The sequence below is a fragment of the Trachymyrmex cornetzi genome, unplaced genomic scaffold, assembly GCF_001594075.2.
Source record: "Trachymyrmex cornetzi isolate Tcor2-1 unplaced genomic scaffold, Tcor1.1 scaffold1307, whole genome shotgun sequence".
Lineage (NCBI taxonomy): Eukaryota > Metazoa > Arthropoda > Insecta > Hymenoptera > Formicidae > Trachymyrmex > Trachymyrmex cornetzi.
Genome location: NW_017295881.1, coordinates 201,275 through 213,185, shown reverse-complemented (window position 1 = coordinate 213,185; position 11,911 = coordinate 201,275). Strand labels below are relative to the sequence as shown.

At 36.2% G+C, this 11,911-nt stretch overlaps 1 protein-coding gene across 1 annotated transcript; it reads left to right on the top strand.

Moving 5' to 3' along the window:
- Positions 1-1,556: 1,556 nt before the first annotated feature.
- On the top strand, positions 1,557-11,101 carry LOC108770695 (uncharacterized). Its single transcript, XM_018522380.1, has 7 exons — positions 1,557-1,875; positions 7,159-8,737; positions 8,855-9,018; positions 9,262-9,415; positions 9,542-9,808; positions 9,921-10,142; positions 10,227-11,101. Exons 2-7 carry the CDS (start codon positions 7,349-7,351, stop codon positions 10,683-10,685), a joined length of 2,655 nt encoding a protein of 884 aa, XP_018377882.1. The 5' UTR covers positions 1,557-1,875; positions 7,159-7,348; the 3' UTR covers positions 10,686-11,101.
- Positions 11,102-11,911: the final 810 nt, after the last annotated feature.

Sequence of the window (11,911 nt, the reverse complement as noted above, 5' to 3'; positions counted from 1 at the left end):
GCTGTTCGAGGTGAGTTGCTTTCCCCCCTTTCTTTAATAATTTACTTATTATAGTATTAATATTCATTACAGTTCTGAGAATCTGCAGAGAGTGCATGACTCATCCTGGACGGACCGCTTGATGTTTTTGACTAAATTTCGAAGAATTTGAATTGTAATTTTGCTGAGGATGACTCTCCAAAGTGAGTTAATTTCGTTGAAGATTACGAAATAAAGAAGACATAAGTTTTTTCTGAAGAAGTAATTTTTTTGAATCAATAATATTGTGCGCAACCCCTTTCGCACTAACTCTCATTAGCCTTGAAATTTACTTATTATTATGTTATTTTATCACAATAACGTTACTTATACAGCACACGTTTAAACATGAAAATTAATATCTCGTCGCACTTTACCTCTCAACATATGTATGTTATTATATATAGTTTCTTGATTATAAACAAGATGAAAACTAATAAAGCGAGATAAAAAAGAAATTTGTGTAAAAGTTTTTTATTAACAGAGAAAGAGGGAGAGAGAGATTGATTTGATGTTATATATATATATAATGATATGTATATAGGCAGCATACGCTAAATTACCGACAAGTAAAGATTCGAATCGTCACATAGGATAGCGTCAAATGGCGTCGGATGGCGTCACATTGCGTCGTGTCATATTGACGCATCGGAGATAACTTCATCGATCGTCATTTATTGTCGAATATATTTTGGCACTCGTATGTAACAAAAAGTTCATATACATATTCTTGCGAGTAAACTATTACTGTTTGTGAGAGCGCTAAACGATATACACGATATGAACGTGAAAAAGAATTTTCGCGTGAAATACTCTGATGACGGCAATGGCAATGACACAATTCAAAAAAGAGACACTATATACTCCGCTATATTTTTTAAACGCATACTCACGATTTTTAACCATAATTACTACTGATAAGATTAAAACGACTGATAAGTTAATCCGGCAAAGAGATATGTATGTAAATGCCACGCGAGCACCATCTCAAAATTAATTAATTATCACAAGATTATCACTTAATATTAAAAATTCTCTATTTATATATGTAACATTTATATATGGTAATATAGAATTAAAAATATAATTGTTACAGTGGAGTATATTACAGTTAAAGTTAATAGTACGTAACCATAGTACATGACAGCTGATATCTATAAACTATTGGCCTCGCGTGGCTTATCAATTTATCGCGCATCGACATCGCGTTTTTGACATTGGGAAGTAGTCGTGAAAAGCGAGTCAAGGCAAATCGTATGTACGATGGATGGTGGGGTAAAACATGGCATAGCGAGGCGAGACTGCCGAGAGACGCGAGGAGTGACGAGGAGTGACGAGGAGTGATCAAGCTGATCTAGCGAGACATACGAAGCCAGAGCTTATGCTCGGCAAAGTTTGACTTGAAGAAGCGAGACGAAACGAAACGAAGCCTGCGAAGCGAGAACTAGCGTGAAGTGAGGCGAGAGTCGAGACGAGGCGAGGCGAGGCGAGGCGAGGCGTGGCGAGACGAGAACGAGACGAGGCGAGACGAGGCGAGGCGAGGCGAGGCGAGGCACGCCGACGCGCGACGGCCGACGACGAGATGAGGCCGACACGCGTGCTCCGTTCAGGTCAGGTGCGGCGGCGAGAACCTTCCTTATGACATGGATTTCGAGGCTCCTGAACTACAGTGTACCGGGTGTCCTCAACCAAGACAGTTGCGTGATATCGCGTCACACGCGTCGTCGTGAAACGCGCCGCGAGCGAATGCACGAAATCGTCATTGCGATAAAAAGGCACAAAACGATTTTTCCAACGAGAATCGTGTTAGGCTACTCAAAGTCTTCAGCTATAACAATCTGCGCGAGCTCGTTGTTGGTAAGCTTAACGTGACGCGACGTGCAATTTTTGCAACGTTTCATGCATGCTAATCCTCTTTTTTTGCTTTTCTCATTCCTCTTAATTCCTTTTAGTCCCTTTTTTAGCATTTGAATCATACAGATTCATCAAACAGCCTTCTAACAGCATCTATCGAGAATACGGGATAACGAGATGTGACTGAAAACCTTGTATATTTTCTTTTACTTTTAATAATAAGCACTGTCGCCAATAATTACGTGTCCTCATTAATATTTCTTACAGCTGTTACGAATTCTTTATTTCGTCAATACTCTTTGTACGAGAATATCCCTTTGTATTTTTAACTGCAGTACATATTTAGAAAGAATATTATTGTATACATTTCAACCCCCTCTTAGTTTTTGACACTTTTACTACATCCACACAATGGGTCTATTGTGTCCTGGATTAATTTTCATCACTTTTACAAGTATTAAGTATATAAAAATTATTAAGCAATTTTTACGTATATTTTGACATCTGTAGAAAGTATGCATAAAGTTATATATTTATAATAAATTGTTATATACGATATAATATTATTGTGTATACCATAAATCAAAGGAAAGAAATGCGCAGGACACGAATGACTCAAAGGTGTGTATTAAGAGTTAAACGGTTTGTCTCACTTATCTATCGCTCGTCCAAAATGTACACTCTGCCACTTGTCACTATATTCCGTACGGATGTATGCGATTTGCCGGAAGTTCTACATTTTCAATAAGTTAAAATCATTTATCGATTAAATAAGTTTCTTTATTTACATCGATGTAACTTTACATAATAAATGTAATTATCGATAATTACGAGTACTACATTTATTTTGTTCCCTCGAATATTTTCAAATTTTCCAATGTCACAATACAACGCGATGCAAATTGAATACAAAGTCGATGATTGTGCAATTGAAAATTTATGATTGCATATATTGTATTATGAACTATCTCCTAAACAGTAAAATAAGAAAACACTTAAACACGCGAATTGGATTTTCCCAAATTATTAACATTAGAAAATTATTTTATTTACAGATTTTTATCACATTATTTTTCAATTATATTTTGTTCGCTTTAATGACTTGTAGTTATATGACTCAATTTTGAAATTAGATACGCTATAATATTTTTTTCTAAACAAGAATAAAGGAATATTCACTGTTATTTATTATTTACACTATATATAACTTATTAATTTGCATAAGCTTTTCCTCTTATAAAGACATTTGATTATTATCATATACATATACATATACATATATATATATTGTTATGTATTTTTACGATGTCGCCTTTTTCCCGCTTCTATTCTCTTTTTTTTCTTCACTTTGTATTTTCTTTTACTTGTAGCATTCTAAGCAAGCTTACTGAAAAGTGCATTTTGAGTATTTAAAGAAAAGAGATAGTTGATAAAATTAAACTAACGATAAGATTTTATCGTTTTGAGTGTTTACATTCCGCAAGATGTATCGATTTGCAATATATAATCCTGATTAAGTATGCATAATCACCGATGTTAAATTCATAGACAATGTTCCGTGATGTCGAATCAAAATACTTGGAATGATATTTAATCGATGACTCAATGTGTACATATTCGAAATAAATAATGTTGCGAATTGCAGCAAATGAGAAGAACATTTTCTCTCTAAGCTTTACGAGAATTTGCCGAAAATGCTATATATAATAGTTAAAAAGATTGCACATAATTTCTTTTGGGCGACAAATTAGAGATGTTAATTTTTCAACATTATACAATATTATCTAGCTGTTCAATGTAAGAACGGCTAGAAACCTTATTCTTTTGAGAACTGAGCTTATTCGCAATCACACGGTGCGAGAATTTAATTCTTAATATTTTATATAGATATATTTTCTCAAATTTCTGGACACGCCTCAATTTTTCTAATATTTTTGCAAAATCAGGTTTATCGGAAATTTAATTGTCTCTATATTTTAGTAGAGGCAGACATTTTCACACAGAGAAATCGACCAGTCGGTCTCCATGGTGATCACACCCCTCTGGCGACTCTTGTATGGCTCTAACTACTTATTTTCAAGCAAAAAATTTTCACTTGCTCTTACTTATTGTTAGCCGTATATAAAAAATGAATGTAAAGCAAACAATTTGATATGTGATGTCAGAAATATTCGTTTTTTTTTTTTATAATTCATCAACTATTCTTATATATATTTGCGTTAGAGTTCGATCAAAATTTCAGTTTTGATAAAAAATCAGAGTTTTGGTTTGATTTCGACTTCAGCCGAAATTAAGAGAAAATTTCGGTGGATAAACCGAAATTATACAAATTGCAACGCGCCGATGAACGTTCAGAAAACAACTGTTTGATTTTAATTATTAACTCGTTGATTAAGTTTAAGACAATTTGAGTTCAAACTTTGATGTGATCCTAATAATAACTGTGATTTGATTTCTTTAAAAGTTGAGGATGCTGTATTATTATAATTAGGTATTTTAATAAAATCTTGTTTTTTAAAGAGTACATAACTTTGTCATGATTTCTGAAAATCATACGGTCTCTGTAGAATCAATCCAAAAATATCGTTTTCGACTCTGGCCGAAAAAAATGTCGACTTTGTTAGCTTCTTTCTCTCTCTCTTTCTCTCCCCCCCCCTCCCCCCCTCTCTCTCTCTCGGTTTTTTTTTAGTAAAACTTATCTAAGTTTCGGTTTCGTTTTCGGCCGAAATTGAGTGACAACCGAATATTCCGTTTTCGGTTTCGGTCAGACTCTAATTCGTGTGTGCTAGGTACGTTAACCACTATTAGACTTATCTGCCTGTTTTCGGTACAATACGTACGTAGCGATAAGGGTATAATTATAAAATCCATAAACGACAGTAAGACACGTAATCCTTTTTTCAAATGTTTGCGCAATAAATTTGTATTACGTAATGAGGGAGAGAGAGAGATATTATAAATCTTAATAATTATTTGAAACATTTTGAATAAAGAAGTAAATTTGTGTTTCGTTTGTACGTGCCTCTGCAGATCCATATCAAATATTTACAATTGCACATGCGTCGAAATGTCTATTTTCCATGAAAAAACAACTTAAATTTGTAACAATATCTCTGTCCCCAATTAACTTTCTGTCTCCGAATGTCCCCGATTAACGAGATGATCGGGAGTTAAGATCCGAGAAGTCGATCTAAAACAAGTGTCACACTTATTCTTACATTTCTTACATTTTTCATTAAAAAGAAGATTTTATGTAGCACACATGCATAAGAAGTATGACGTTTTTTGCCTTGATCTATATAACGACTTAATTTATATTTATGTATATCGATAATTTCCTAAAAACAAAATTATGAGAAAATTTTAACAATGTAATGTTTTTATAATATTTAAGGTAAACATTCAATCTAATATTTTATTAAAACAGATTTATATAAATACATATCACTAGCAATTGCCAAAAAGTTTCAGCTTACGTCGTAAGTCGACAGTTGTGCAATACCAAAGTATTATTAGACTACTGTCTGTGAGAGACTTCTAATAATAAAATCGTTTACTGTTGGAAGTTTTGAAACGTTTTAGCTTACGGTACGATAGGATACGGGACCTGAATAAATTAAGTGTTTTCTGATGAATTTTTTTCACTGAAAACGAATCTGGCTGCAGAATTGGCCTATCACGTCAGATTTCCGAGAAAATTAAGATTAGGCATTTTTGGCCATATTTATCATTTTTTTTGTGGCTAAAATAAATTTTTTTTTTTTTCAATTTCACTTGCGCCATTTTAAAGTGCCATCTTTTACCTATAAAATAAATTTATATTTATCACGGTACAATTATTATGATGTGTATACTGTCAGAGATCCCATGTAATTATGTTACCAAATATTATTACTGCACAAGGACGTAGTCACGCACCTTAGCACTCCAACTGTGAAATTGTTTATACTATTATAATTTATGTACTTACATTTTATACATTTATAAATAGTAATAATTATCTATTCGATTTAGTGATTATAATATGCACAGAGAAAAAGATTTCTTTGGATGTAATAAACTTTATTGTATCCCCAAATAAATTTGTTATTTGGAATGGTCCAAACAAACCAATGTTTGAATCAATAAGTGCGATCGTTTGAATTTGAAACAATGTATATCTTTGTCTTAAATACATTATTTGTTTGAAACAGATAATATCGATCTTGAGTATTTGCGTGATCAACTGTACATAGCACTGCTCGTTTAATCCTATTGTTAAACGTATAAGCCATTGTTTCCATATTTTCGGTAAAAAAATGTAATAATTATTCTAAGAAAGCAATTATTTGCATGGAATATAACCTAACCTCTATGAATATATTTTGCCATTTTCAAATAAATAATTTGTGTCATTGTTTGTATTCATTGTAACCAAATAATATATTATTTAATTGAAAGATATTACTTGAAATAATAATGTTATTTCTGTCAAGCAATAGAGATTTCTCGAATGAAACAAGAAAATTTTTATTCAAACAAATAATATTTCGCGTACAAGCATATGTTGTTTCAATAAAACAAATTTTGGTCAAATAAATAGGAATACTAAATCCAAAGAAACCTTTTTCTCTATGTACTGTATGTATATTAGATATTCCCTAAACGGTTATAAAACATAATACATAGACACGTTTAGGAAACGTATATATTATACGAACTAATGCGCTATTCTACTAATGTGCTATATTATACTCACGCCAACGAGTCTTTTCCTATATATAGGGCGTAATGTACGCCTGCAAATACTATTATGTTACCTCGTTGGTGTGTAACTACTAGTTTTTTCATCACTTAATATTTGATCGAAATAAAAACTGTCGTGGAATGATATACGATGTATGCAATTTTGTCATTACGGTACGTCGGCGTCGCTTGCGGCTTGGCGAAATTTTGTTACGGAAAATTTCTGAAAGTATATGAAAATACTGAACGCTAATCCATATGCTTGTTCCGGTAAGAATTCCGTGGACATTAAGACATTAACCTATCGAATATTATTGTAATAAAGTGTACTCGCGGTAGATTGAATCTGTCAAAGTGTTGGTAAACTGAAACATTATTGTGAATTATTACTCTGATACGATGATGTCAGAGCTTAGCTGCTGTTATTACAGGCGCGTAGCGCCAATTTAGAAAATACTTTCTCCCTACAACAAAAATGTTAGAACACGCAAGATGATTCTAAGATTTTCATCGGGTGTGATTGTTATTAACGGTAATAAAAGTGAAAACATTGTTTTACAGAACGAGCGACTCGACAGTGCGTGCATGCTGAATTCGGCGCGGTCGACCTTCCGTGAAGCGTTCAAGATTGTCCCAAGGGTCCTTATGGTAACCGGAAGACAAGGTGGCTATCTTCCGACTGAGTTCCAAGGGCTGAAAGGCTGGCGACGTCGTTGGATTCATTCGGCCATTACCTACATTTAGAGGAACCATGATTAGCAGGAACGATACCATCCTGCGAGGAATTGAAACGGAATGCGAAAACGCGGGCTGCAGGCATGATAACAACAACGATCGAAATTGTTCTACGAGCGTTACGAGCATCAGAAAGGAAGATGCTCGCGTGGAAAGGAGCGAGAGCAATCGCCATCGGCCACATAGAGCTCCGTTGGTTGGTTGGCAAAACGGAAGTCCTACAATTTATTCGAGTTTCCTCCAGCAAAGCGTGGATTTCGACGAGACCAGCTTACCCTCGAAAAGCTGTTGTAATGTACGTGAAATTAATTGTTTGGATGCAAGCGATACAACGGAGAGACCGATTGACGCAATCGAGTCGCTCGACTGTCGCTCGACTGTCGGGACGACAGTCATCAAGCCGATGAAACGGAGCGATGCTTGGGACAAAATTCAGGAGGCACCCGTGATTGATCGCGAGAGATACGCCGACAGAGATACAAGTATAAGAAGAAATCAAAAGCGAGTCAAGGATTCCATAGATTCGTTAAGCATCTCGGAGCGAGAGGATTCGTCGAGTTTTACGGCGAGGGAGACAAAACGTAAGAAAGCGAAAGTGCCTGACGGCGGTTGGGGCTGGGTAGTCGTTTTAGCCTCTCTAATTATCTCCATGGTGGCCGATGGTGTCTCCTTCAGCTTCGGCTTGCTTTACATCGAGTTCCTTCATGAATTTGGCGCCTCGAAATCCAAGACCGCCTGGATCGGGTCGCTCTTCATGGCCGTGCCTCTTCTGTCCGGACCGATCATGTCTGCCCTTGTCGATCGTTATGGATGCAGGAACATGACCATCGTTGGCGGTCTGATATCAGGGCTGGGCTTCATCCTGAGTATCTTTAGCAATACCATCGAGATAATGTACTTAACTTTCGGCGTGATCGCGGGTCTCGGTCTTGGTTTGTGCTACGTCACCGCGGTTGTAAGCATCGCCTTTTGGTTCGACAAGAAACGAACCCTAGCTGTAGGTCTCGGGGCATGCGGCACTGGAATCGGTACGTTTCTCTACGCTCCTATGACTACGTATCTGATCGAGGAGTATGGCTGGCGAGGCGCTTGTTTGCTCCTAGCCGGTACTTTCTTCAATATGATCGTCGCGGGTACCGTTATGAGAGATCCGGAATGGTGGATTCTGGAGCAGCGCAAACAGGACCAAACTGCTCTGCCGAAGAAATCCGCTCTCGGCCGCTCGGACGTAAGTTCGTCGGACGAGTTTCCAGGCGTCGAGGAGCTGAGAAAGCTCTTTAGAAGTGACCGCGCGCCTGAATATTTTTTACAAAATCTAAGTACCAGTACTAAAGCGGTCGATGGAGCGAAGAGGCAGACGACGAGTGTAGTTAATTTACCAACTTTTGTAAAGCGAAGCGAAAAGGTGAGACTGCGATGAAGGGGAAGGACTGCAAATGTTGCAAGGATGCGATGAAAGCGGCAACTTGCTCAATTTCAGTCAGTTTCCTACAAATAAATCAATTTAAATGTGAGATTCTAGGTGCCTTTGGAGGTATTGGAGTTATTGCTATCCAATTCTAGGCTGTACACTGTCATTCTGGAGAATTACCCCAGCCTCTTGTTGTGTAGAAGTTTGTCCGATAAACAGCTGCAAGACTCGACGGGAGAGATTTGTAATAAAAGCGGCGTCACGATGTCAATGAGGTTAATTTACTACGCATTTAATAATACGCACGTAGTTTTATATATATATATATATATACGTACGTATATACAATGCAATGCGGGTTTTAACCAAGAGTTTCTATTTCACGAGAACCAAATTTTCATATCTTCTTACGATCACGCGTATATACGTATGTATATGCTTGCCGCGCGACGCTTTCGTCGAATACGTCGAATATTACAATAGGCTGTGACATTTAATATTTATTATATTCTACAAAGGCTTAAACGAGCAACGGAATCGAAAGCGATCGTTGAACAAAAAAAAGATTCAACCTCCGTTCACGCTCCGACGAAACTTGTTTGCGCCAGAAAAATATCCAGGAAAGAAATAGAGGAAACTAATCCTTTGCTAGGAAAGGAAATCATGCATACGGTAATTAACAAATGTGTGATTCGGACGAGACGTGCGAAAGATTTGATTATGGATTCTGTATAATTTATACCATATAACGTGAAGCGACACGACGCGACGCATCGCATAACTTTATTTTCTTGCTAGGTCGCACCGATTGAAAAAAAGAAATCCGTGTCCACTCGACGCTATGTCGAGCCACAGTCCAGTAATGTCATCAGGACAGACTCCTTACCTTGGCTCAGACGACAATTCAGCACCAACACTCATTATTTCAAGGATATCAGAGTGCACAGAAATTCCGTTATGTATCGCGGTGCTGCTTTAAATCTGCACAAATACAGGCTTAGAGCGAGTAGTTGTCCTGACATCTATAGAAATAGTATGACCACATTGGCAAGAGAGAACGAACAGGTATTTTTTATAGATCTTTTCTATTGGAAAGGAGAAATTTGCAAGAGAGATGTATGAGAGATGTGTGTCTATCGATTTTCTTTCTTCATTTCCTGGCAATTTCATTTGGCAGAAGTGGTACGCCGAACTGATAGACTTATTAAAAAGTATGTTGGATTTCTCCATGTTTTTCGAATTGCATTTCCTGTTAATGTCATTGTCGACGATATTGTTATTCACATGGTTCATTGTACCGTATTTTTACCTGGCGGAGCATATGACTAGAAACGGTTACGCCGAGTCCGATGCCGCTAATCTTCTCAGCATCATCGGTATAACCAATACCATCGGAATGGTAACATCAAATTTTACACTTTAACAATATTTTATTCCTTCACCTTTTCCGTTGCTTTCTTTTTTCTTTTTTTTTCTTTTTTAGATTGGTCTAGGCTGGGCTGGCGATCAATCCTGGATGAATGTCAGCAAGACATATGCTTGGTGCCTGATAGCCTGTGGAGCAGCTACTATATTGATGTCTGTGTTCACTCAACATTACGTATTTCTATCGATAAGCTCGGCAGCTTTCGGTCTTTTCTTTGCCAGTAATTTTAGTTTCACGCCCGTTATATTAGTAGAATTGATTCCTTTAGAAAGATTCACTACCGCTTATGGTCTTAGCTTATTGTGTCAAGGAATCGGTAATCTTTTGGGACCTCCATTGGCTGGATGGTTCTTTGATGTGACCGGTTCATGGGAACTTTCTTTCCTGATGGCTGGTGGTTGGATCATTGTCTCTGGAATCTTGGTAGGTATTATACCGTATACAAGAAATCGTAAGATTTTCGGTAGTGGACCAATCGAGATGGAACGAACGAATGGCGATGATTGTTCGGCATAGAGAACAAAAATACACTTTTATTACGTTTATAAATTGCGCATTGGCATCAGATAGAACAAAATTAATGAATGAAATCAAATTTTAATTAATCTAATGTGTCATTCGAAAGAATCTCACTCCGTTTTATATCGAGCGAGCAGTGCTTATACATGTACGTGTGTGTGTGTGTGTGTATGATATACAGGATCTCTGCATACAGTGCCAAAATTATTGCTACAGTGACTTCAGTATATGAAAACAAGTCGAAAATGTCTAATAAACATATATATGTTCGATTCCGAACGGTTTTGGAGTTACGGGATATTGAAGTAGGAAAACATGAATCGTAGTAAATGTTGTTTAATGTTCGTTATTCTATTGTTTTGAATCCTGAATCTTTTTCTATAGACTAAATCTTTCATTCCTATTCCCGAAATGTAAGCAAATACACGTTAAGGATGACTTCGTGCGCGAACGTTTCTCCATGATCACTATCTTCATTGGATTGAAAGAGGCCAGCGAAAAGTTTCGACTTCACACCACTGGATTTTTTTTCTTTGGGGACAAATGAAAGATCTAGTCTATCAGAATGAGATTCAAAATACAGAATAATTATGGTAATTGATACTTGACGTTGCGCCAATATCATCCGCGAAACTCTAAATATTTGTCATCGAGTCCGAAACAATTTATTAATTCGTACTAGAAAGTGTGTCCAAGTCGACGGAAAAATTTTTAAACATTTTTTTATAAAACCATTGAATAGAATAACCAACATTAAACAACACTTACTACGATTCATATTTTCTTACTTCAATATCCTATAATTCTGAAACCGTTCGGAATCAGTATATGTTTATCAGATATTGTCGACTTGTTTTCATGTGCTAAAGTCGCTGTAGTAGTTTTGGCAATATATGCAGAAACATCCTGTATATAATATATACATACGTATATACATATACATGTATGTATATATGTGTAATGAACAATTTTAAATTGCCTATTAGCAGCGAGAATTTATTTGCACGTACTTTTCCCTCGTACTTAACTTACCCGTGTTATTAATAAATTCTACTTACATATATATATATAATATTATAATTGTTACACGTTCGTTTAAACTATACTAATTTCGTAACTCCTACATTCGCGCATACACAAAGATATACATATACGCATTTATCTTTCTAGTTAAAACGCGCAATTTGCATACGTAAATTGTATACACACATGTTATAAATTTA

What these genes read in the sequence shown, in the direction of transcription:
- LOC108770695 (XM_018522380.1), top strand. Translation starts at nt 7,349, where the DNA reads ATGATTAGCAGGAACGATACCATCCTGCGAGGAATTGAAACGGAATGC. An exon ending in TTGTAAAGCGAAGCGAAAAG is followed by an intron (nt 8,738 to 8,854) that starts GTGAGACTGCGA and finishes GTGAGATTCTAG; the next exon opens with GTGCCTTTGGAGGTATTGGA. An exon ending in GGCGTCACGATGTCAATGAG is followed by an intron (nt 9,019 to 9,261) that starts GTTAATTTACTA and finishes TATTCTACAAAG; the next exon opens with GCTTAAACGAGCAACGGAAT.